Below are 27,235 nucleotides of genomic sequence, written 5' to 3'. Positions count from 1 at the left end.
TGCGATATCGTTCTGAAAGTGTGACTCAAGCTACTCAGTTATAGCATCGTTTTGAAGAGTGTTCCTAATTCTGAAGTCCTTTGTAGCATCCAGCATTCTTCAGTTAAATTTCTTAGGACCTCAAACTTGTAAAAACAGGATTTTTTTTTTAACTGTTAAAATGCAAGTGACCTACATGGAATCAGTGGGATATCTGTGAGCTGGGGTAAGGATTTCAAAGCTGTTCCTGGGGTTGATTTCGTGGGGCAGGGATTCTCTCTCTCTATGTTTGTACAAGTGCTAAGCACACAGATGATATTTAATAAATAATAAAGAGCATGGGCTTCTGATGGTGTATTTTGTTTTGAGAAAGAAAGAGGAGGAGACTCTGTTCCCCAGGAGGGGATTTTTTACCCTTCTCACAGCTCAGCTATGAAATCTGGAGAGTGCAGAAACATGTTTAGCTGATCCAGACCTGACAGGATGCCAGAGGTGTTCTTTAAAACTCTGTGATCTGAGATGTAGAATTTGAAATGGGAGGTTTGAAGTTAGAGGGTAAAGAGAGGAGGTGTAATTACAGGGTTGGACTCTCTGGCTCATCTGCTTGGAATTACAGAGCAGAGCTGAACCCTGGCTGGAGCAGGAAACAAATCAGGGCCAGTGATCAGATCAAAACAGCAGCTGCCAAAAGAGGATGAAGAAGGAAAATCATCTATTTCTTCCATCTGCAGTTATGTTTCACCAAATAACATAAACCTGAGTTCTTGTAGGAATATATAACTCTCCACCTTGTATATAAAGACAAATACCTTGTTAATGTAGCAGTGCACAGTTTTGATCAGAGTTGCAAGTGTTTGGAAACTACCGTGCTCTTACAAACTTGGAAAAATATATCAGTGGCATATAATGCACTGAAATGTAGTGCATGTAAATGTATTTACCCTGTCAGTTTTAACTTGGTCAAGAGCTTTTCTTTCCATGCCATGGAGTCAATAGAAGCATCCTTGGGTCAGCGGCTAGCCCGAATTGGTAATATGTAAGAATAACCACCAATCCCAGGGAATTGCAGTGTTAAGCCTCTTTACAGCATGTGATGTTTTTCTTTTTTGCATTTCTATTGCATGTGGCAATTTAAGGGTTAAAATTGAGTGAGTATGGGTGGGTGTTTAAGGATTTTTAGGGCTTAAAGCTTTGCAAAGCAAGTTAAAATGTCCTGTAAGGCTAAAGCTTCTGCTTTCATTACATTAAGAAATGCCTTCTTTAACATCACTGAATCAAAATTGGAAAAAGTTGTCCTCATTTGTCAAAAACCTGTATGGTGTCATTAAAAAAAAAAAAAAGGTTTGCAGCTGGAAGTTGTCCATTATCACTGTTTTCTTTGCTTAGACGAAAAGCCGCAGAAGTTTCAGATGTCAAACACTAAGATCATTCAGCTCCAGAAAACCTGATTAATAAGAGCTATGTTCAAGTGAATTCAAAACAAATTTGGCTAATTTCTTTTGTAAATGTAAACTTTTTTATTACAAATGCAGATGCTAAAAAGAAACTTTAGTCTATTTCCAATTATGCTACTCTTAGAGTAATGAATTAGAAACTTTAAAACAATTAGGTGATAACATCATGGAAATGGTACTAATAAAGATTATGAAGACAAGACTGATGGGCTTTTCAGAGCAAAACTTTGTGCTTTTAAAAGTTCTCTGGCAATATTGTTTAAGTTAGTTACATAGAAGTGTTTTATTTCAAAACCTTTTCAGGAAAGTAATAAGTAAATACATCAGAAGATATAAATACCCATAGCTATAAAATGAACATATACTGTACTCAGTGCAAAAGGCATATGTGATCTGCTCCCTCAGTTAAATAACACATTTCAAAATCTGGAAGACAATAAAGAGAAAGACTTCTAGTGTTTGCAGAGAGAGTTATAAGATGGACTCAATTTTGTTCCCAATTTTGTCAGTGGAAACTCTTTCACTCATCTTTGTAGCTTGACCGGGGGCTAAAAGTGGCAAGATGTAGATGTCATCAACAGCAAGGGTAATTTTTTTGTGTTTTGTAGGGTGTCTGTAGGAAGTAGGCTGCCATGTGATGAGGCCCAAAACTAGCCTCAACCACGCTGAAGGCAAATACCTTTAGCTAGTCAAATCAAGGGTAATATTTTATTATTGAGATGATGCTTTAAGCAAGGCTGATAGAGGGTAGGATTATATGTAGTGAGGATTATTAGCGTTGTCTTTACTCAGGCACAAGTCCCATTGAAGTTAGGGGCAGTTCTGGAATAAATCCCAGTGCCAGGGTGTGGGTGGAGGACAGGGCAGATGTTTCTGACAGATGTTTCTTTCAAAGAGGGCAAGGCCAAACTACCATTGATATTGAACTGCACTGACATCCCAGCACTGCACCCACTCATGTTGGTGGCAGAGTTCCCACTGCCCTGAAGGGAGGTGAGCTTTAACCCTTCAGGGTTTCATAAACAAGCCCACACTCTAGGCAGTGCTGTTTCACCCTGTGTGGGTAGCAGCAGCCATCCTAAAGAGCTTCAGCTAAGCAGAGGTTATGGGCTGTGTAACTGGTGCTTGGTTCTCTGACCTCTTCCAAGATGGGGCATTGAGTAAGGACTGAGCTATAGGGTAACAGGGGACTCTATGATGGGCCTTTCAGGTTTGGGGGGAGTTACCTTTTAGCTGTACCTTCTAAACATACTTTAGATCTCTCCTCAGAATCTTACATGCTCTGAAACATTCAATTTGTGTCTCTTTGGAAGCGTTATGTGGAAACTCTGTATTCACAAGAGAGGCAACAGATACATGTGAAAGGAAGTCATTGTCCTGTTTGCTTCCATGGCCATAAAACCCGGCTTTCCTTTCCCAACCCTTTTGTTTGTAGTTGCTAATTTAGGTCCCAGTCCTTCAAGGACTCTTTGAAGTTTCAAGTGCAGGGAAAACACTGGTAAACACAGATCAGGGCTTGGTAACAGGACATTATATTCTCCATGGCAATTATGTAAGTTTACTGTAGCTAAAGGGCTGTCATGGGCATTATCTAACACTACCCCACATCAAGAAAGAGCATAATCCAAATGTCTGTTTATTTAATTGTGCAGGGCAACTGCCCAGATAAGGAGAGCTATAAAGTTAATCCAGCCAATTATTCTTTATCTGTTGTAAGGTTTTTCAAGTTTCAGACAAGTTCTAACTTGAAAAGAGATTGCTGCAGGAGTAAAGCATGAATGTTAAAATGTTTCTATCAGAGATGAAGCTATCGCACATTTTGAATTTGTGCTATCACTCAAGGTTTTTTAATTCATAATAAAATTGTGTTTGTATTTACATTACTAGAAATTAAAAGAAAAAAAGAAAGAAAGAAAGAAAGAAAGAAAGAAAGGTGAAGTGGTTCCTGCAGAGCAATTCCAGCCTAAATCCAGGTTTGAATCCTACTTTCAGGTAACATATGTTCTCCCATTTAGCGAAGGATGAACCTGCTGAACACCTGGTAGTTTTGAAACTGGTTTGAAGTGCTACACTTGGACATGTTTGAAGCCATGGCTTAGATTCTGGTAGAGGTGTTCATTAAACTGATAAAATCTAAACAGGTTAATATTTAAGATTATTTGCCTTATACTTTAGCAGTCTGGCATAGCTGTGAACAGAATTTGACCAAGGTATTTAGGCATGAATTAAATTAAAACTATTTGTGTTCAAGCACAACTCTGCTTGAACTCAATGTTATCTTTGTTGCAATTGTATTTGCATACTATTTTGCATACTATTTTAAAGAAAACCTAAACATCTATTCTAGCAGCTTGCAGTTTTTTGCAGAAATGTTGGCGGAAAGCTTTGCTGTAACCATTTTTGAAACACGTTTGGGTAATGGGCTGCCAACAGATTGCCCTTTTAAGATTTGTATTTTACTCGCGGCTATGTGCAGAAATCTTTGAAGAACTTGGAAGTAACCTATCTTCCCTTAACAATTATTTATATCTTCGATGGTTGTTCCCACATCAGATAGAGGTTTATAAGCGAACCTGAGAGCCTGAAGCCCTCTGTCTGATGTGGTGCGTGCTCCTATCCATGTCTTAACCGGAGAGGCAGCTGTACAGACCTCCACTTTCCCACTCAGATGGATGTTGCATTCTTCCCCTGTAAAGTGTGATCTGTGAGGGCCTGGGCATGGATCCCCAGTGAGCTGTAGCACTTCTCATGCTGTATTCAATTAGTTTAATGCTAAAGCTGTGACCTACACTGCTAGAGCTTGATTTTGAAAGAGAAGCTGGATATCAGCTCATCATAAAATCGTTTTATTTTGCTTTGTTTTTCTACCTGGCATTTCTGATGGATTCTGGAATTTTCCTTTTCCTTTTGGACTTGATCCTTTGTGAAAACAGACACTATGGAGTGGATGATACAATCGTATGGTCTCTGGTTGTGGTCTAACTAAAATGAGAGCCAACCACAGGCTTCATGAAATTATTGCTGTTGGTCTCGTGCAGAGATTTGTTTGTTTGTTTGTTTGAAGTCTGTCACACTTTTGAGTAATTTTATGGTGTGTGGATTTTGTTTGCTTTTTTTTTTAACAAGTGGGTAAGATTCCTTCATAACACACAAAAATTTAAACAGTCAGTCAGAGTCTGAGATATTCTCAGTTGAGTCTGAGATGCTCAGTCATGGACATACTGAAACCTACCATCTGTCAGTGCTGTAGGGAATAGCGGACTTGGATCTTCTTGAATGAAAGTAATGGCTCCAACTATGTTGCAACTGCATCTATGCTCCAAAGTGGGCTTCTAAAGACTCATGAAATCCTTTTCCCAGTTTCGTGAATGGCTGTTTTAACGCTGAGTCTTCCAGCGATGTCCCATTTAACATGGCCAAATGGATCTTTTAAAATTAGTGACATCATCCCTGCAGGACCTAATTTTTGCAGAACAAAACCTCGTGTGCACTGCCAAGGATGGAGCAGGGGGACACTGCTCTGCTTCTGAGCACCTGTTGCGAGGAAAAACACAGGAAGATGGTGTTTGGTTTACTGCTCTGTGTGGGAAGCATATCGCCGGTCTTGTGTTTGATCTGCAGATGGCACAAGAGGAAGTTGCGTCTCCTTTGTGTGGTAGTTATATCTACAGGCATATGTCAGTAATTACAAAAGTGTGGAAATGATTACTTTGTAAGGAAGTAAATTAACTATTTCCTTGCCCTAGCAAGGCAAACATAGGTAAAGGTCACATAGCTGTCTCTTAATTTTACACTGTATTTCATATTCTGATATTTGGGTCCTGTTGATGTGATGTTGCTTAACATTATTTAGAGCAGCCCAGAGGAGAAAGACTTGAGGGTCTTGGTTGATGAGAAGCTCAATATGTCTTGGGAATGCGTGCTTGCAGCCCAGAATGCCAAATGTATCCTGGGCTGCATCAAAAGCAGCATGGCCAGCAGGTTGAGGGAGGTGATTCTACCCTTCTACTCTGCTCTGGTGAGACCCCACCTCAAGTACTGTGTCCGGCTCTGGGTTCCCCAACAGAAGAAGGACATGGACCTGTTGGAACGAGTCCAGAGGAGAGCCAAGAAGATAATCAGAGGGTTGGAGCACCTCTCCTATGAACACAGGCTAAGAGAGCTGGGGTTGTTCAGCCTGGAGAAGAGAAGGCCCTGCTCTAGTAGCATGTGTCCCTGCCCATGGTCGGGGGGTTTGGAACTGAATAAACTTTGTCTCTTCCAACTCAAACCATTCTATGATTCTCCGTGTGTGTTTTCTACATCTCTCCTTCTGTCTCTGCAGCCTTCATTATGTTCTTATGCCGGTCTTGATTACATAAACTTGTTCTTGCCTTCATTTGTCATAGTTGGATGGACAGAGTCCCAAACAAATACCCCCTTTTCAGGTACAGGTCTCTAGGGCTATTGATGCAAATCTCCCTTCCGTTCACTGGTTGCAGTTTATCATTTGCAAGTTGCAGACAGAACTATGTACATGTAACATGAAAAGCTGGGACACAATTGCTTTTTGAGCTTTATCAAAGAGAAGACAGTGTATAATACCACATAAAGTTTAACTCCTTTTCAAAAACTCCTTCTTTTCATTATTTCCGTCAGGGAATAATTGAGAATGTCTAATGTGGCCACTGTGTTTTCTTCTTTGATATGAGCACATATAAGATGCTATCCTCCTACAGAAGGATTTTTACTTGAAGAAATTAAATGCCCAAGTATGCTTACATGAATAAATCATTTCTATTCACGTATTCATGAATCATATGACATGAGCTAGGCAAAATAAAACTGCATAAAAGCAAGTAGTATAATAAATATACCTTGGAAATAGTCACTTGAACAATTTCAAAATCTCCTCTTGGTGGCAGATTTCAAATACTTAACAACTTCAAGAGGAAATGTAAATTTTCAGTCTTTTCCAATATGAGAAAATGTATCTGCAGGAGACATCCTGTTGAAAGTTAGCACTGGTGGCTACAACTTCTACCAGGTACCTTGCAGGCAGTGTCAATTTTGATCCAAAAGATGCTCTGAGCCTGGGTAGTCAGCTCAAGCAGAGCATTACCCTACCTTGGCCATACCATTTCTGATGCTGCTTTACCATTTCTGGCTGCAGAATAGGAGTGGTTCGGTGCTAACATGAGTGACTCTGCTCAGCAATGTGGAAATACCTGAGAAGCCTTGACTTCCAGAAAGGGAGAAATACTGACCCCCTGAAAATCAAGCTTCTTGGAAGGGCATCTCAGATGGCATGCTCAGATATCAAAGCAACCCTAGTATTTATTACCCTTTAGAAAGCAAGGCCATAAATCCTCATTCACATCGAAGAATTGTTTGTAACCTGCAACAAAGCTACCAGATTTTCCAGTAGACTTTGTGAGGTTGTATTCATTAATCTCATTAAATCTTGGAATCATTTGGGGGTGAGCACTGTTTAGATTCAGGTATTTATTGTATTCTTTCTGATTGTTCTTTACCCTGTCTACTGGATAAGTCCTTGACTCTGTTTAGCTTAGGAATTGCCATTTTTAAATGGTTGACATGTATTTATATTTTTAGCAATGCCGTTTTCCCAGGTGTTACCCAAGTTTGTTCTGGAAGATCTAAGACCTAACCAACAATGAATCACTGACACCTGTTTTTTTGTGGGGTTTTTTTTGGAGTAGGAAATGGCAAAGGTTTATGACAGTGCCTACTTAACACCAAATAATACTGATTTTTTTTTTTTGTAATTTCTGTAGTGATGCTGCACACTGCCCAAGCATTTGCCCAAGTGTTACATGGGGTCTGGGACATAAAGTGTAGGATCCTGTCTTAGGTGGCTCGGCACGGTGTAGGGTTGCACCACACACTGATGATACCCAACTGTGCAATTTTTGAGCCTGGTCATCTAAAAAGGCACTAGATAAGATGGGCATCAATCCCAGACTCTGCCCCTGAGAGTATGTTTCAGCAAGACATCCCTTTCCTGAGATGGCTGCCCAAACTTCCCAGGCACTCAACGAACTGCCCCATCCACCCCATATACATTTTCTAGCCCTCTTTGGTAGTCATATTCCTTCTGGCAATGTAACACATTTTCCAACACTTTATGTAAGGTTTGTCACCTTCTAACCCCTAGAGGTATGTTTTTCTTTTGATCCATGTTTTCAAACATATCTAAGATCAGGCTGTGCCTAAAAGAGTAAAGACACATTCCTTTTCAAGCTATGTATTCATTTTGTTCAATTAATATTGCGTAGAGAGCGTGCTGGCGGGTTTTGCATGTATACATTACTAGAAACCAAAATTACCGTGTGCTGGAGATAAAGTTAGCTTCTGAAATTCTTTTTCCCCTTTAAAATAAAAATAGCAGAATCTGCCTTTAATTGACCACCTAAGACATCACAGAGGCTTCCTGTGTGCAGAGGCTTTGCTTTTAATATCTGTTTTCCCTTGACTTTTAAGAGTAGTCTTTATTTGCAAGTTTATTATAGAAGCGTTCAAATTAGAGGTGGGCTGAAACCGCAAAGTTTATGTCCGGACCTGGATGCAACTTTCTAAGAGTTTGAAGGTCCGGGTTTTTGATTGTTCTGACCAGAGATTACAGAGGTGTCTATAAAATTCATTTTCAGAGCCACATCTCCTGGGTGTGGAAACACAACACTTTGCTCAAGCTCTTTTCCCTAGTGTATTTCGTAAAGCAGATTTATGTAGTGGAATATTAGTGGTCTGACAGAAAGGGAGAGCTTCCTGTGAGTTTTTTTCAGACGAGAAAAATAAATGTAAACAGTATTTGTCCAGAAACTTAAAAACGCGAACAAATGTTGTTCAACTCAAGATGTTCACAGTCTTTTTTATCATGTTGAAGCCCTTCTCAGCAGGGTCTAATGATATAATTTACACTTTCTATCACAGGGCTGGGAGAAGGTTCTGCTCTTCTTCACCCAGACAGCAGGTCCCACCCTCGGTCCTTGGAGAAGAGTGCGTGGAGGGCTTTCAAGGAGTCACAGTGTCATCACATGCTGAAACACCTTCACAATGGAGCTCGGATCACTGTGCAGATGCCTCCCAATATTGAGGGCCACTGGGTCTCTACTGGGTAAGGAAAGATAAAACAAGATGCTGGAGATGGGGAAGAGAAGAGGGTGAAGGAACAGAGAGGGAAGGGTGAATATTCCCACTTTAAGCAGCAGGGGCAATACTTTCTTTAATATGGTGATGCTCTAAATTCCAGATGCTCTCTATATGGTTATGCATAAAAGGAGAAGGAGTAGCATTATGTACATTAGAATAGCGTGCTATAAAGCTGTCTTGATGAATCAATTTATAATCTGGATTTTAAACAGCATGCTGTGAAATATCTTTAAATCGCTCTTTGAATAGGAAGAAGCCTACTAACTTGTCAAAGTGAATGCTTATTCAAACATAACATTGTACTGTATTTGTCTACATGCATTAGATCCATTGAATGAGTATTTGTTTCCAGAGCATGTGTCTAGCACAGGTTTTATTAGCAAAAGAAAATTAAAAAGCTGTATTTCGCTAGTTCTATAACTCTTTACACATGATGACTTGTAATTGAGAGAACCATTTTGCTTCCTGTGTCTCAGCAGACAATATTCACATCCTCATTTGAAGTGACTTGTAGTAGGAAAGACTGGGGGTTTTTTAACAGAGTGTATTTCAGGATGAGAGGAAATGGTTGCACCAGGGAAGGTTTAGATTAGATATTAGGAAAAAGTTCTTCACTGTAAGGGTATTCAGGCACTGGAATAGGCTACTCAGGGAAGTGGGGGAGTCACTGTCTCTGGAAGAGTTCAAAAGGCATGTGAATGTGGCCCTTGGAATGTGGTTTGATGGTGAACATGGCAGTGCTGGATTAACGGTTGGACTCAATGGTCTTAGAGGTATTTTCCAACCTCAGTGATTCTATGAATCTATTTATGTTAAGCACTGTAGAGATGACAAAGGGAACAAGTCTGAAGGCACAAAAGGGCTTTCTACAGGAAGTGGAATTTAACTGCTATTTACACCTTCAGAAAAAAAAAAAGAAGAAAAAACCAAACCAAACAAAAAACAAAACAAAAAACCAACCAAACAAAAACCAAACAAACAAAAACTAAAAACAAAACAAACAAAACCAAACAAAAACAAACAAAAAACCAAACAAAAAAAAAGCAAACAAAAACAAACAAACAAACAAAAAAAAAGCCCTGAATATAGCATGATCCAAATTCAAGCCAGGTAGAAGTTTTGCATTAACATCAGAAGTTTGCATTAGCTGCCAGCCCTGTTGAATGTTTGAGTGGGAAAGCTGAGGACATGATCCTACATGTCCTCAGCAGACCAGAGCTCATGGAACTCACACTGAGAAGCTTCTACTGCAGCTTAGAAGCCAGTTCTTTGTTCTATTCCATGGACATACAACACTTCACTTTCTGATGTTATCAGTCATTCTGCTAAATCTACCATGCAAAAGAGGGGAATAGATGTTTAAAAGGCTGCTACTTTTTTCAGTGAAGAATTGATTCACATGGTGGTCCTAAACAAAAAGAAAAAGCAAAACATGATTCGAAGTATTTAAACCTAGAAGATAAAGCCTTTAGATATGATCACATTAATAACAGCAGAGGGAATTGTTGATTAATCAGCAGGCCACAGACGACTAGTTCCTATTTACTCCCATTCATGCCAGGGGGGCATTAGCACCCAGGTGTCTCTGGGTCCGGGTCTTGTTGCCTGTAGTGTACATGATGTGCCACCTTGCTAAAATTTTGTTTCCACACTTTCTTTCTTTCTTCCCACAGCTGCGAAGTTCGAGCAGGCCCAGAGTTCATCACAAGATCTTACAGGTTCTACCACAATAATACTTTCAAGGCCTACCAGTTCTATTATGGTGGCAATCGCTGCACAAACCCCATCTACACGTTAGTTATACGTGGCAAAATACGCCTCCGGCAGGCGTCCTGGATCATCCGAGGGGGCACTGAAGCGGACTATCAGCTACGCAACATACAGATCATATGCCACAACGAAGCAGTAGCCAAAAGATTAAGCGAATTGGTGAACCACACGTGTCCTGGATTTATCCCAGAAGACAGCCCCTGGGAGCAGGATGTGAGTTACGATTTGCTGAGAGAAGAGAATGGCTGTGAATGCACCAAAGCTCTGAATTTTGCCATGCACGAACTCCAGCTGATCCGTGTGGAGAAGCAGTACCTGCACCACAATTTAGACCACCTTGTGGAGGAGCTATTCCTTGGAGACATTCACACTGATGCTGCTCAGAGGAGGTACTATCGGCCCTCTAGTTATCAACCTCCCCTTCAAAATGCCAAGGTAAGTGTGTGTGTGTGTATATATGCCCTCTTTTTGAGATACTGGTGGCAAAGCCCAAATTACTTCTGAGTAGTGTAACCTAAAATGTAGATGTGCTTATATATAAGCACATATAAGTGGTCCGTTGCAGCCTTACACTTAACAAAAGATCACAGAACTTATTTTGTGAGAATAGGAACTTTGCTGTGGTTTATGTGACTGCATCAAATATGCAAAAAAGTAGTCTGGTGAACTGAGGCCAATAAGGCCACTCTGAAGATGGAATCAAAAACTTGTAGGCAGAGATTGGAGTGGTTGGCCAGAACCGTGGCTGTAGGCTAGCAGCTGAGAAGAAGGTTTCATACAGAGCTGAGAAAGGAGAAGAGGAACAGGCATCAGTGGATGCTTGTATAGCTGTGGGAGTGCCAGGGAGAGAGGAAATTGAATTCCATCAGCATATGAAGGTTGGGTGATCCATAACCTGAAGAGGAGAAGAGGAAATTGGAAGGGGCAGCATGAAGGGTAAAAAACTAGTGGGCTGTGCAGGTCAGGGATCCAGATACAGGCATACACATTAATAAAATGAAAAACAGGTGAATTTTGAATGGGGCTCTAATTCCATTTGATAATTCAGTTTTCAGAGGGGCCTCAAAGTGCCCTCCACTTCACTGGGAAGTGATCGGCCCATAGTGAGCTAAATACAACTCAAACAGGAGGAGTAGACACTGATGGCCTATAACAGGAAGGCTGTCTATAGATCTTTCCTGGTGACATTTCAAAGGCAGGCAGCAATTGGAACCACATTGCCAGGTACCACTGCCACCAGCTGGGCGCTGCCACAGCATCACTTCCAGCTAATGCGTTACCACCATTTTTAATCACCTAGTCACGAATGGTTCAAAAATCAGCTACAGCTTGTCAGCAATAGCAGGAAACACAACAGGGGAAGGAAGAGTTTTGATGAAAAAGCCTTGGCTTTCCATTCAAAACCATGGGTTGTGTCTGCCTCCTGTGAATATCAAATTTTAATAGTTCAGGACCTTTTGTGATCTGCCTTTATTAATTGTTTTATAGCCTGGCCTAGATATCATTTTAATCTACAGTCAACTGTGTTTGTGTATCAAAACTGTTGTCATTTCTATCATTCTTATGCTCTCTTCAAATGACCACAGGCAAATTTAAATTTTCTTTTTAAATCTATTTATCTTCCCAAAATAGAGAGTTTCAGGAGCAGCAGATGAACCACAACACAATCCTCATCAAAATTTTGATTTTCTTTAATTAATTAAACAAGCACATCGACTCACTTTACTTGTTTGGGAGTGAGGGTTCTTTGCTAAATCTCTTCCTTGAAGGTATCTGCTGATAGAAATTTTCAGACACCAGCTATATTGTATCTGTTCTAGAAAATATTGTGCATCTTTTTCTGACCACATGAACAGAGACAAAATCTTGATTTAATTCACTGTAGCTGAGTATTTTTTTCTGGTCTAATCTACTTGTCTTATTATGGGCTGACAGATAACATAGTAAATGCCTACACTTCCACCTTGTAGTAATTTCATTACAGTCAGAACAGTCCAATATACTCTCAGCCAGCTTTATGAAATTAAGCTTGTTGTCCAGGTCCGCTGTAATTTTAGGACAAACTGGTGATGATTCTCCTGCCTGTCTATTCTGCTACTGTAACATCTTTTTTTCCCTCTGAAATATAGCCCCTTTAAAATACAATTCTCAAATTTAAGGGATCAAATCTTGCATAAGAGGCCTGTTTCTTTGGACAGGTTAGCTAAATAAACAATGAGAGCACTGATGCTCTCATTTATGTTTACAAATCCCAATATTTCAGGCACGATCCAATCCATTCTGACATGAGTGGGTGACACCTCTATGTGGAAGAAAAGAGGAGGTTCAGCCTGCCTGCCTGAGTCACCTTACACACTGCTATCCTGCAGCCCCACATGTCCAGATGGTCCCAAGCACTCCAGTCGGGAGAGCCTGCAGTGTGGATCACAGAGGAGGCTTCCATGTCATATATTTACAAGAACTGGGGGAAAGGAAAAGTGATTTTTGGTAACCAGCTCTTGGCAAGCCTGAATCATTGAGGCTGAATTTATGACACTGGAAGCCCATTCGTAACAGTACTAATGGTGACAGAAAGTGCTGACACTATAGAAAGCACAGCTTAACTCGGAGTACACCAAAATACATAGAGATTCCAGCTCTCCGTGGTGAAACTGAGTAGTTTAATAAATGGGGCCCCCAGGTCCTGACTTGCAGGCTACTGCTCAACTCCAAGTTTGGCCAATTATGACTTCTGACAGGTTACATTACTTCTTTTTCTCCTGCAGACACTGTCTCCATGGTCTGCTTGGTTCCCACAATGTATGCATAGCATATATACATATATACATATATATACATATATATATACAGCATCTGGATTGCTGGGATACCAGTCTCAGCTGGAGCCTTCAATGGCAAAAGATGTGTAGGTTTAACAGAAGTTTTGAGTGTGCAACAATGCAACTTCTCTTTATGTTTTCTAGTGGGTCCCCCATGCACAGATTTGACATGAGATTTCTTTTCTCTCAGGAGAAGCTGGGCCTGCTGATAATAGGCTTTCAGCATGATATAAACAGCAATACCCCTGAAAAATGAACCTTTGCCTTAGCTGCCATTAAAGATCCCTGGGTGCTGATTTGTACCTAAGCATGAAGTTCTCTATACCAGCAGGTTCTCAACCCAGCTGTCTGACCTAGTGTTTGCCAAGTGGAAGAAGAATAGTAACAGAAGTGCTTTTTTTTTAAAAAAAAAGGATCCAGGCAAACATACCGTTGAAAGGTTATAACCCTTCTTTTTTGAACTCTTTTCCTTTTCTAATTGTTGCTCCACTGGGACCCAGCTGAAAATGAGTTTAAATGCTAAATTGAGTTTAAAACTACAAGTCACAGACTCCTCTGGAAACTGGACACCATGAATAAATAGAAACGTTAAATCAACTTGTTTTTTTAAGGTTTCCACAGTCATACCAAGAGGTTGGGGAGGCCAGGAAATTGCCTCTGAAGTGAATCAGGTGTATTGTGTGGAATCTTTCATTTAAGGCTTTTTTCATTTCCTTTTTATTTATTTATGTTTTAGACTTATACAGGCCTGCCTAAAATAAGTTAAGAGGATTCACATTTTGAGTTAAATTTATAGTTAAACCTCTATATAGAAGAAAGTTCCACCCAGCTCAAGAGTTTACACAGCCTGTAAATTGGATGTGGTAGCCACATTCATTACTTGTGTGGTTGAAATGAGCGGTAATTAAAAGCAAATGATTGCTGGATACGTTAGGAATGCCAAAGCCCCATGATCAGGACTTTAAACAAATACAGTTGGACCTTATCCAAGTTCCTGCAGTGATTTCACCACAGGATGGTAAATCAAAAGGGCTGTCCAAAAACCAGACAGCTTTATGCTGAGCTACAAATCTGAATAAATTCACAGATTACAGTATCTCAAGTGCTCATATAAAATCAGGGAGCTTTTAAAAACATATAATATGTCATTTCTTGAGGCGTTACAAATTCTCTTAGATAAGAGCATACCTTAAACAAATTCCTCCCGTAAAATACATGGAAGTTCCTGAGTGCAGATGATGAATAGATCACTATATAGATTTATCTTAGCCGTTTCCTAACCTGGCTCAAGATATCAGTTAGGACTGACTGATGAATGGAGATGAACATCTTTGATGTCCCTTGGCGTTGCAAGTGTATCAAGTGATTCAAGATATTGCCCATGAAGCTTCTTCAGCCAGCATGAGAGAACATATGGGTGGAAAGGGCAGGCTGGGAAAACTGCTTGGCCATCATTATGTATACTACAAAAAATGTTCCCAATTAGGATGACACCAAGGAGGCTGCATGATTAGTTGTAAAATCACAAATGTATACAGGGACTTGTAGCATGAAGGAAGGCTTGAATGCAGTATTTGTTCGCTGTGCAGCACAGAAGATGTTTTCAGAGATGTCTGCTCCAAGCTACAGAAAATGCGTCCAAGAGCAGTTCTGGGAGACTTATTTCACATGTAATTGCCTCAGTAATATTGCTTTGTAAACAAAGAACTCCTTGAGCTATTTTATCGTTAGCAGAGTAACGGGAAAGATCAGAGCAGGACTATGACGACCAGTCATTCTAGTTAGATCATTGCTTAGGAATAAGGCCAGAGTGGTCTGGAACATCATAAGAAGCCTAGAAAGTGCTAAGACAACCTTCGCTCTTTGTCATGCTCAAACATTTGCTGGCCACACTCTTTCAGTAGGACATTTTCCCTTGAAAATGTGATTCCAGTGGATTAGTTGTCTTTTACAGAGGTTTATTCACCTCTGAGAGCTGACTTCCAGCAGCACCTCGCATTGGCAGCTAATACAGATTCAATGTATGGAGACTGGTGTCAGGGCTTTCCTTTAGCCAGGTGGTGAAAGAACAAAGTGTGCAAAGTTTTCTGTGCTTTTCAGAATTTGAGTCTTCATCTCTTTGAAATGCAGTGACTTCATCTATAGGGGAATGTTATGTACTTGAGGAGCTCATGGGGAAATGCAATCATAAGTTAATAAATAGAAGTTCAACATGTGAAGTGCCTCAGAGAAATATGCAAAACATTATCTCAACCAAAAAGTAAAATTTTGGCAGACAAAACTCCTTTGTTTGCCTGAGTAGTGCCACTAGACTTTTAGATTAAGCCAAGACTTGAAGGGTTCCTTTTGTTCATTATTACATGAAAAAGGCTCTTGGTTGGGGAAATTGTGAGGGGAAGCAAAGAAAGAATATTCAGAAGAATGTTCAAATGGGTTAATTCCAGGTTTATGAACAGTAACAGTGTGCGTTGTGCCCTGCAGAGATGAGAGAAGCAAACAGCTTCTAGCTGAGGTTGGCCCTTGCCGTGCTCGGCAGTGCTGTCGGCTGTGGCCCTGCTCCTTTGAAGCTGCCACATCTGCACTTACCACTCTCTGTTCTGCAACTCCAGTAAAAGCCTGCTCCAACACAAATGCAGTGACACACTATTAACTATTTAGCTTAGCAAAATAAACCACAGGCCTTCAGATCGACTCAAGATATGTATCTAAACTACTGACACCTTCTTTATGGTTGGAATCTAAGCACAGTTGCTTCATCTCTTTGCAAGATGGAGAGAGGACTCACTGGTAATATTACTTCATGGTTCAGGGGCTGTATAAGTTGCTTTTTAAAGGCATAATAAACATATAAGGCAGCTTTATTTGGGAATACTTTGTTCTTGAAGATGGACATTTAAGCTGTCCCTTCGGGTTTTCCAGGAAATATTTTTTGTTAATACTTCATAAAACATTCATGTCACCATAACTTAGTATCATTTTAATGGGATAGATGACATGCAAGCACATTCATCTGAGAAGTCTGGTTTTCTCTTTGTTCTTGTCTTTTTCCCAGGCTAAAGTAGTTTACACCAGAAAAGAACAATCAGAAGATTTTTGCATTTCATGTTGTTTGTGCTTATTTCAGTTTTATGCAGGGTTGTGCAACAGAATTAACATCGTAGATCAGACAGTTGTGTAATGGTAGTGCCTTCAGATTCTTTCACTATCTTTCCCTTCATAAGAGCAGTTAATAAAAACCATTCCTCAATATCTTAGAATGTATGGTACACATTTGCAGATAAATCTGAGCATATCTCTACCCTCCTTCCTGCTTGCAGCACCTCTGCTCCTCACCAAAAGAAATCCCCATCTGACAACCCTGTAAAGGAGTTACCACTCTCTCTGGCATTTTACTTGCTTCAAGATTTTTAATTAAAGTTTTAAATCTTTGTTGTTCTTCATTCCATTTGGCAGGCTGAATTATAACTGTGTCAGCCGTGCTTCTCAACTCCCCAGGGCCAGCCTAATGCACATTAGTCAACTCAGCTTCATATGAGGTCATGGAAAGCCTGCAGATTATCACTTTTGCAGTGAAGAGAGTTTGTGGCCTTTTGTTAAAGCGTTGTCTTGGTCTGCAGTTATCTGGAGTGGTGGAGACGTGAGCTTGGTATTATACTGAGCAATTCATAAAGGTCTCCTTCCTGTGGACTTGGCTCCTTGGCACTGTGAAGCAAAGCCATCCAATGTTTTTTGTTGAGCTGGAAGCATTTCCTTCAACTGATGTTCTCCCAAGAGAACATTTCCATTTATACTCATCCTGGGAGCATTCACTTACTGACACTAAAACCTGGTACCCGGTTTTCTTGGGTGGTGAGGTTTAAAGCATCCTAACCAGGCATGCTTCATTCCTGTCCCATCTAGCCCTGCCTGTGAGACATGGTATTTGGGTGGGTGTGCGAGATCAGTGCTAAGCGTGGTTTTTCTTTCCCTTCTTCTTCAGTACTTCCCCTCACAGTAATACGTGCATTCACATGGCAGGGGTTTCCTACCTCAGCTTTTGTGACTGTTGGATTCTACAGGATCCCAGGCCAGCAGTTAGATCTGTACTGCACACACAGTTCAAGCCTGAGGCCATGCTTGAGAAAACCCAATGCCTGCTCCCTCACCTCACACTGCCCTGCAGCGAGGGTATGATGGGTGCAACATGCCACACCCGGTCATATGCTATGTGGCATAGCCAATGCCAGAAAAGATGGCCACAGAATCCACCCTAAAAGGGAAGCCCCCAGTGCAAGAGCAACCTGACCCTGTGAACAACCAGAGCCTGGGTTTCCTCACGTGGGCTCCACAGCTTGGTCAGGAGCATCTTCCTCAGTGATGGGAGGGTGCAGAAGGGAGCTGGGATGAGTGCTGGGGATTTTGCTGTCCCTTGCTTCTCATCCTACTGTATAGGTACAACCTGTCCTCCTTTTCCAACCATGAATGAGACCTGCTTTAGGGTTTTGGCTTGACACTGCCATTGATGGTAGGGGGGAGAGGTGAGTGAGGAGCCCAGTGTCGGCCCAGACAATTGCAAAGAACATGTGCTTTCCATCTTGCTGAGGCAGAGCTGATACCTGAATCTCTTAACCTGGTTATGGAATGGGAAGGATGTGTCCACCGTGCAGCAACTCAAGATAAAAGAGGAGAGACAATTTCTCAAATTACTTTGGGAATCTGCTGTGCAATTTCACGCAGGTTTAAAGACGTTGCATGTTTAAAACAAACTGCTACTGAGAAAAGGAACTGGGTTCACCACTTCACAGAATTATCCTCTGCTTTTTTTAGCTCTGGTCAGCTCTGAGCAGCAGTAGTCCTACATCTGCCCCAACATCAGGCCTTCTATAACAGCAGCTGCCATATTTTTAGATGGTTTAGGACCTTACTATACATCGCTACCTTCTATTATTTTTGTCTTCTTACTGTGTCTAATCTGTTAAAATACCAACTATTTTCAGCTAGTAAAGACAACAGAGAGAGCCTGACAGAAAATGGTCAAAATTCTCCATCATATGGAGAATAAATACGAAGAAATCCCTAAAAATGCTTTTCTCCTTTTTTGAAGAGAAACATTTGATTTTCAGAGAAAAATTGAATACCAGAAAACAAAATTTTGCTTCCTATCCCTTTTCCTCCAGACTGTGTATACTTACTCAGATCTTTAGCCGTGTCCTTTTAAGGATAAGAATCTAATTTAAAATATCACATTAACTTTTCAGTCTGTTCTGCTAAGAATGCACTGCATCTCTCAGACTCTAAGTAGTCTGAGCAATGAATCTTCCCTTAAAAAACAGTAAGTTATAGTTGAGATAATGTTAGTTTTCCATTACGTAAATGAGCAAATATCAGAATAGTTATCAATTATAATTCTGCTGGAGAAAGGTTGAGTTACAATTGGAGGTGTTTCAGACAAATAGTATTTACAGACACATTTTCAAGATATAGAGGGTAACTAGATATACAGGGGAGAGAGCAAATATGTTTGAACAAGGCGTGCGGTTGAAAAATAACTAGTTTTTCATCCTCCCCTTTACTATTAGTGCTTGTTTGCTTTGTCCCTAAGTACAACTTGCAGTACATACTGCAGGTCCTTGCCTCAAAATTAAGCACTGATTTCAGTTTCTGCTTGAACCCTAAGGAAAGGGCACATTTTCTGTATGTTTGGAAAATGGTTTGGTCCATAGATGTCTTATTCTCTTAACAACAACATCAAAATACAAAGGTATTCAGAGAAAAGTGGAACACCTTCCAAATAGATCTTTCTAGGTGTTATTCAAAGCTCATTTCACCATTGCTCCAAGAGCATCCCATTTGTATGATAGCTTTTTGCCTCAGCCATAAAGAACACCATGAATTTATTAGAGGCAAATTAATCCTAGGCAGCCATAGAAATCTATAGAACTTAAGAGAAAATTAAACTATGCTGGGAGGGTTTATGCTTCTGAGTATCCACAGCAATTGGAAAAAAGATCAAGGGAAACTCATCCTTGTTTGCCTTTTTTTATTAGAAACCTCCCTACTTGGCTTCCAGAGCTCTTTGGCCCTATTACCATTTCAGCTGAGACAGCAGGAGGGAGGGATAAGAAAAATTGTTGGTGGAAATTTTCAGATGACAAGCTAATTTCTCCCCAACTACAAGCGCTGAGTTTCCAGCTGGAGATTCAGGCTTGTTTCAGCACACATGGCTTGGTTCAGAAATTGGCTTTAAAGAAACACCCAGGAGGGTGAAGAACTGGGGCACTACGAATTTGGCATTGCAGAGCTGCAAGGAGGCACCCATCATGGGAAGGGATCTTCCAGCCATTTCAGGGGCCAGTCCTTCAAGCAAGACCCCACTATTAAAAATATTGCATTGTACACCTAAGATAATCAAAACATAGAACAGATGTTCATCCTGTCCGCTGCTCATTTTATTGCTTTTTAGTTTATGTCATGCCCAAATGAGCTTTTTATTAGAGAGTACTTAATCGTGTTTGGACTCAAGTGTCCTCTGTCTCTGTTCCCTATTTTCTTTGAACGTCTGTTTTTAGGAAATAATCTTTCCCTGAGACACATGGAAAGGGAGTGATTTGCAAAGCCACAGCTAGTGTAATTAAGATCCAAGAGCAGCTGTCCAAAAAGAAGAAGCAAGAGGGAAATATACAGTCAATTTTTAAACATAAATTACTCCAAAATTAAGTCGAATTGCCTCATAACAAAACTAGATCTTTCCCTTGTCCATTACTCAGGCAAAAATAATGCTGAGGGAGTTTACACATGGCATATTCTTCTCCTAAGAAGTTTATAACTTTGTGAAAGATAGTATCACAGCAAAAAAAAAAAAGGTTTTTTTGGGCTTAGATTCAAGTGCTGGTCTCAGCGAACCGATGCATTCAGGGTACGGGCGTATGAGGTGCCCGAGCCAGGCGATGTCTCACTGCTGGGAAGGGTGTAGTTCTGCTTCCTTCCACACTGCCCCAACCTCTCCCTGTCCCACACCTGGTTTGATGCAAAAAGTGATGGTTCACCTCTGTCCCTTCATTCAGGCACATGAACAGTAAATAGAAGGCCGTCAGGCTGGACATTTCTTAGCAGCCCAACTGGCCAGACCATCAGAGCTGGTGCAAAGCCTTCAGAGTTGGAAGGGCTGCACAGAGGTACACTGGTTCTGGACCATAGAGGTCAAAGAGCCAGGTGAGTTACAGAAAAGTAACAGAAAGTTAACGTGAACCTTCCTAGAGTTTGCCAAAGGAGTCACCTCTGCTCACAGTGTAATGCCAGACAGTGTAGTTTTATGTTTTGGGAAATAACCCCTTCTTATGCCCTAAGGCATAAAACCACCCCTGATAAGGAGAAAGGGGCTGCTTGTGGTTATGAATTGTTTTCCACTGTGGATCTCCATGGGCCTTCTTCTGCCCACTCTGCCACTGGCCACAGGCAAGGCACTAAGCAGCTGCAGGTGTTACCAGTCAGCATCTTCTGCACTCCCAGTATGACGGAGAAGACATTAAACTATGAGAATATTCCTTCCCAGCATCAGAGCCTTGACTCATAATACCCATATTTTTTTAATGGTGTGGAGAAGAGATGAAACTTTAGAATTGCTGCTAGAAGAACAGCAAAAAGAACTGTTATTCTTGATAGTCCTTTCTGGTTCAAAAAAAAAGTAAAAAAATTATGTAGTTGCAAAGAGGATTGATTACAGATCTTCATCTTGTCCATCCACTAGACCTGAGAAACAGCAGAGGAATCCCATAGCCAAGGGTTGAACAAGAAAGACAACAGACTGAGTTTCTGTTTGGTTTTCTTCAGATTTTGAACAAGGGCAACAGACATCACTCGTTTTGAGGTTAAATTGCCTTGGCTCAAAGATTGTTTTTGGAGGACAGGCTCCTGAGAAGATGTGAATATAAACCAAACCACCATAGTGCTCTGCCAGGGTCTCCTCTGGGAGATAATAAAAGCTTTCAAATTTACTTCAATAGAGGAGGGGCTGTAGCAGAAATTGTGTCCTACTGTTGACCGATTCAGCTTATATAAGTTATGTTTAATTTTATAACACTGTCTTTGTCTCGCTTTCTGGCTTCACTTTATTTGAGTGGGACAATCACAGCTGTAAAGTTACAGCGCAGTTTATTAGCCCTTAATGTGTTAGAGAGGAGTGACACCAGTGTACCTCATGGCAGGACAGCCACGCTGGAGAAACAAGCGGTTTATAGACACTGGCATATTCCACAGAGCAATCCCTTGGCCTGGATCTCTGTGGGTGTCCATGCAAAGCAGTGGTGGTATCTTTTGGATGTTGATCCAAGAAGAAAAAGCATTATTTCTATTACAATTCAAAAATACTTTTTGAATATAAGTCTGTTCTAACTTCACCAGTTGTGTTAAATTACTCAATTAAATGTTTTTGTTTTTCACTAAGGTACTAGTAGCCCTTGCTCCTGCTTGCGGAATTTAGCTGAAAAAATGTATCTTAACATTATTTAAAAAGCTCCACATTGGGAAGTGCATCCACTTGAACTGCATGCTGACACATAGTTCCCAGAAGACCGTGTGTTTTGGGGTGGAAAAATCCTCTGGAGGTTACCAAGTCCAACATCCTTCCTCTTCAGAGCAGAGCTGTTGGTCAGCACTGGTTCAGATCAACCAGCTACACCATTTATAGTTATTTTGCACATAGACCACTATTCTACATCCCAGGGATGTAGAACACTGGACTTTTCATTGATTTCACTTTTGGTGAAAAAACTTTCTGGTGAAAAACCAGACTGTCTGGTCTGGGGTGGGGGCAAATATAATATGTGTAAAAGGGGATATATTGTGGAAGTTGTATGTTGATTCTCTGAAGCTAACTATGGTCATATCATATTACTGGAGAAACTCAGGGCACTAATGAAGATTGTGTAAATGTCACCCCTAAAGTGAGCTATGAGCTGAAGGCAATGAGGGGAGAAATGGTGACTCCACAGCAGCTCACATGGACTCTAAAGAGCAATGAATATTAGCACTTATATTATGTAGGGATTTCAGAGAGACTTCAAAAAAGAGGGCTGGAAAGGGGCTCAAAGATAAAGTATTTCTATAAATCTCTCTTCCCAATTGCTGCATGGTGAGCTTTAGCTCTTAACTCAATGCACTCTGAACTGCACCTCAGGAAAACACCTCACAGCTTGAACAAGGCAGATGCGAGTAACCCCCCCAGTGCATCCCCCTCTCTCCAGGAAGGATCATGTAGTGCCCTTGAGAGATGAAGGCACAAGCTATCTGGGTGGTCTTTCACTCTGAGTGTAAGCCCGCTTACAGCTCAGAGGACGCTGCCCCTCCACACGTCACCCACCAGCTGCGTAGAAAGCCTCTACTTGTCAAGTCCTGAGATGTAAACAAATGGCACATCACCAACCCAACACAGACACCAGGAAAACAGAATCACAGAATCATACAATGGTTTGAGTTGGAAGAGGACTTAAAGATCATCTAGTTCCAACCCTCCTGCCATGGATAGGGACACCTTCCACTAGACCAAGGTGATCAAAGCCCCATCCAAACCAGCCTTGAGCACCTCCAGGGATGAGGAGTCCACGACCTCCCTTGGTGACAACACTGCTTTTATCTTGAGGGGTTGTTCTTCTTAAGCTAATTATTTGCCATCAATAAAATGAGCTAAAAAATTAATATCCTAATCGTCTATTGGTCTATAAAATTTAATTCAAGGCTTAGCAGAGCAGAGACAAAAGCTAATGGTGCTATCTCTCTCTTGCCATTGAAAAAGTGCAAAACACAGTTTGAAAACTTAGAGGCCAAACTTTTGCCAACAAGACAAAAACCTTACAGAAACAGAAAGAGTTAGCCTTAGGAACAACCTACAGGTCTCTGTTGTTTCTGATGGCAGGAGGCAGAAGCCTCAGTGTGAAATTCCCTCCCTTCCTGCCGTGGACTTGGAGCCTGCACGCCCCTAGTAAGGCACCCTTGTGCTCATGGTTAGGGCTGGGGTACTTAACTACTTGAGGCTGCTGCTTGGCCCACAGCAGTGAGCCGTCATGGAGCTCAGCAGGCACCACAGACCCTGTTCTGGCTGGAGAGGGCCATAAAGCTTTCACCACGTTCAGCGGTAACTGGCCATGTCACACACTTCACAAACTTGCATTAGGGTTCAGAAAAGCTGAAAAAAGTTTAAAATCACTGGTTACTGTTCTCCCAGGCTGCCATCCAAAACGAAAAATGTCCGTAGGACACCCATGTTTATCTACAGTACCCAAAGTTAACAACTAAAAGGAAGACAGATGCAAAATAAGAGCTCAGCAAATGTCTTAATTTCTAACACAAGTGTTGCAAAGTCCCTACCACACTAAATTACTATCTGCCAGCTTCTCGTAAGATTTGAAAGGTAAAGTCAGCCTTTTCTAGGTTCTATAAAAAGCTGAACTAATATGTTAATTTCAGATAAACGCAGACAAGGGACTTAATCTCTTAAGTGCTCTCCTGCTGTGCAGTCTTACACGTACAAAACCAAAGGTACCACTAACAAGATAAGAAATGACAATCCATTAAAATGTGGGGCTGGTGTCACTTCAGCATGAAGTGGCTGGCCTGATTCATTGCCCTGTATCACAGATAATGCCTAACAAGGGTTTCTCTCTGCTTTGTTTCAGAACCACGACCGCACGTGCATCGCGTGCAGAATCATCTACCGGTCGGACGAGCACCACCCTCCCATCTTGCCCCCCAAGGCGGATCTGACCATCGGGCTGCACGGGGAGTGGGTGAGCCAGCGCTGCGAGGTGCGACCAGAGGTTCTCTTCCTTACTCGGCACTTCATCTTCCATGACAACAACAACACCTGGGAGGGTCACTACTACCACTACTCTGACCCCATCTGCAAGCACCCCACCTTCACCATCTACGCCAAGGGACGCTACAGCCGGGGAGTCCACTCCTCCAAAGTGATGGGTGGCACAGAGTTTGTGTTTAAAGGTAGAGTGACTTGCTACGCTGGGGGGCAGAGCAGAGTTTGTTTTCTGATGGTTTCATTATGTGATTTTTAGAAGTTCATAATTTCTTGGGAAGTTTTCAAGCATTGTGTGAATGCCCAGACAAACTATACAGCTGCTAGGCATTTCACACCGCTGAAGCAATACTCGTTTGAGGCAGAGGTCTTTAAGTACAGCACAAGAAAATAAGATTTCCCATCACTAAGTCTTGGAGTCCAGTGGCCAGACTTCAAGCATCTAAGAAAAGTGTCTAAGGTTAGATCTATGTCCTAGGACTCCTTCAGCAGAGAGAAAAAAGGACCTTCAGAAGGCATTTCAGATCTGAAGAAGTATAAATAATTTTCTGTCAAAGATAGATGTAGCAGCACACATCTTTATATATGCTTCCAAGGGGCCCTCAAGCAAGTAAGACTGTCCCTAAAGACAGCTCTGATTAATCTCACCAGAACAAAGACTAGACATATCTAACTAAAACCCCTCGAGCACTTTGGAAAGCAGCACTCAGTGGTGATGCCACCCAGGTCCCTGCAGCTGAGAAGCCTTCCAGTGCAAACAATCCCACGGCTCCCTGGATAGAAAGAGCTCAGAGGCCTGAACCACTCACACAAACAAACATCTCCAAAATACGACATGCCACCATGGCACCAACCCCAGCAAAGCTTCTGGAAGCCTCAAGCACTCTGTGGGCTCTTCTCCTACTTATTTCAGTTACCATGTGAGAAGCATAAAGCTTCTTGCATGAGTCTAATTTAGGAAAGCATCTAACTATAAGAAATAATTTACTAATCTGGGATTTTCATAGGAGGCAGGAGATACCCTTGCCTGTCAAACTTTTGTTCTTTAGAGCTGCATATGTAGCATGTCCTAGCTCAGCTGATGGGGTGAAATCCAGTTTTTGCTTGAATTTATGCTATGCCAATTTACCTTACAGATCAAGGTCACTAATTTGGTTTTGATAAAACCTGTACATTCAATTTTTACAAATTACCTTTTACATCATATAGAGCAAATAATGTGAACTGTAGAGCCATTGGGTCAAACGTCTGTTTATAAAACCTGAGAATAAAACTCCCAACAAATATTGCTATAAAATGACTTGAAAGAGAATTTGGGATTGTGCTGTGTTGGGAGCCATGAGGGCTAGTTACTTGCTTCTGTTTTGGTCAGCACCAATCCATTCAGATCCCCTTTCTTCATATATTCTTCTGTCAAACACACACCAGGAAAAATCTCTATTCAGCTTCTGTAGGCTCATTCAGTTTGGCTTTTCCCAACTTTTTTAACTTGGCTGGAAAATAAAAGTTTATGTGCCTTAAGCTCCTTTGAAATACAGACAGGTTAGAACTGAAGAAGCTGCAGCACTCCTACATTTGATACTGCAAGCTGCAGCCAATGTTTGGATATGAGAAAAAGCATCTCTCTGTAGGTCAGCAATATTTTATAATTCATGCAAAAAAGAAAATATAATATATGATGATAGTGCAGCTGTGATATTTTCCTAGTTCCCTAATTGAAACTAATTATTTAATTAGCTTTACAGGGTAACAGATGTTAAAAAATGATGAAAAATACATGATAAACAGCCCCACTTATGGATTAATACAGATGGTAATAAAACATCAGTAAAGTTTTATTGTTTCCTCTTCTCCCTATCACCTAATATAACCAACCAGGTTTTATCTGTAAAGGATTGTCTGGAACCTATGAAAAGCTCTGCTTAATTTCTGGCTGAGATATGTGGCTGTCAGGTTTTTTTCAACTGAGTTGGAGGAGGGGGGTTGTTCTATGCAAAAAGCAATTTTTGCACAAAGTCATAGACATGAAGTGATGCAAATAGATTTGCTGGCCACACCTATAACAGGAAAAATTCATTTAAGAATGAACAAGGGGAGACAATTTTGATTTAACAGGCCCCAATCTGCATGTTGGCTTTGCTTTTGTTTTTGTCCCTCTGCTAATAGCTCCCCTCTTCCTCTCCCACAGTGAATCACATGAAGGTCACTCCGATGGATATATCCACAGCCTCGCTGCTCAATGTCTTCAACGGGAACGAGTGCGGAGCACAGGGATCCTGGCAAGTTGGGGTACAGCAAGATGTCACCCACACGAACGGCTGCATTGCCCTTGGCATCCGCCTACCTCACACCGAGTACGAAATCTTCAAAATGGAGCAGGATGCCCGAGGCAGGTACTTGCTGTACAACGGGCAGAGGCCGAGCGACGGGTCCAGCCCCGACCGACCGGAGAAGAGAGCCACTTCCTACCAGACGCCTCTAATTCAGTGCGCCTCATCAGTACCCAGGTCCGAAGAGTCACCAGAGGAGAATAAAATAAGGCTGTATAGCAGCAGGGCACCGGAAAAATATCCCAGTGCCCCAGCTCTTGCTTTGTTGTTTATTTGTACTGTGTCATATTGGGACATTCTCAGCTAGAAGTGAAAACAACTTATTTTTCGTGACTACAAAGCCAGGATTCCACCAGACTGGGGGTTGTTTTTCTTCCAAAAGAAAGGGACATTTATTTTCTTGATGCACTTGAATGCCTGAGAACTGTTGTTCTTTTCCTTACTTCCCCCTTCCTCCTCGAATCCCGAACGGCACTCGTTTGATGTTTGTGCTTTGAACTTCATCCAGTCTGATCCCTGGCCTGACATGACTGCACAAAAGTAATTGCACTTTAGGACTGCAGACTTCTGGGGGGAGGGAGGGGGTCTCCTTTTATTTTATTTTTCTTTTAACTGCTGGGATGAACATTTATGATCCTGCTTCAGTTGTCTCTGCCATCCTGCCATTGTGGTGCTCTTCTCCCCAACGCCTGGGTTCTCATCAGAATGTAGCTCTGGGGAAGGGTTCGGTGTTGTGCCAGTACTGTGATAGCAGCTTCCCCCTCTGACTTCACAGCTCTGATGTAGATATGTATATAAGGAGGAAACCCACAAAGATTTATCTTGCCATTATCTCACAGCTCATAATACAAAAAGCATCAGCAGATCAACAGCCCTCTGTTCCAAAAGTGCTAAATGGTTAACACCTTTAATTAAAAGAAAGAAAAAAGAATATTCCAAGTAATTTAA

The 27,235-nt window shown here is 41.3% G+C and overlaps 1 protein-coding gene across 1 annotated transcript; it reads left to right on the top strand.

Moving 5' to 3' along the window:
• The first annotated feature begins 962 nt into the window (after positions 1–962).
• APCDD1 (APC down-regulated 1) lies at positions 963–27,235 on the top strand. The gene is made up of 5 exons (XM_029959390.1): positions 963–1,008; positions 8,367–8,550; positions 10,259–10,790; positions 23,824–24,145; positions 26,146–27,235. Exons 1-5 carry the CDS (start codon positions 963–965, stop codon positions 26,592–26,594), a joined length of 1,533 nt encoding a protein of 510 aa, XP_029815250.1. The 3' UTR covers positions 26,595–27,235.

This window comes from Manacus vitellinus, unplaced genomic scaffold, assembly GCF_001715985.3.
Source record: "Manacus vitellinus isolate BGI_N305 unplaced genomic scaffold, ASM171598v3 scaffold_1_pilon, whole genome shotgun sequence".
Lineage (NCBI taxonomy): Eukaryota > Metazoa > Chordata > Aves > Passeriformes > Pipridae > Manacus > Manacus vitellinus.
This window is presented reverse-complemented; position numbering and strand designations above follow the sequence as displayed.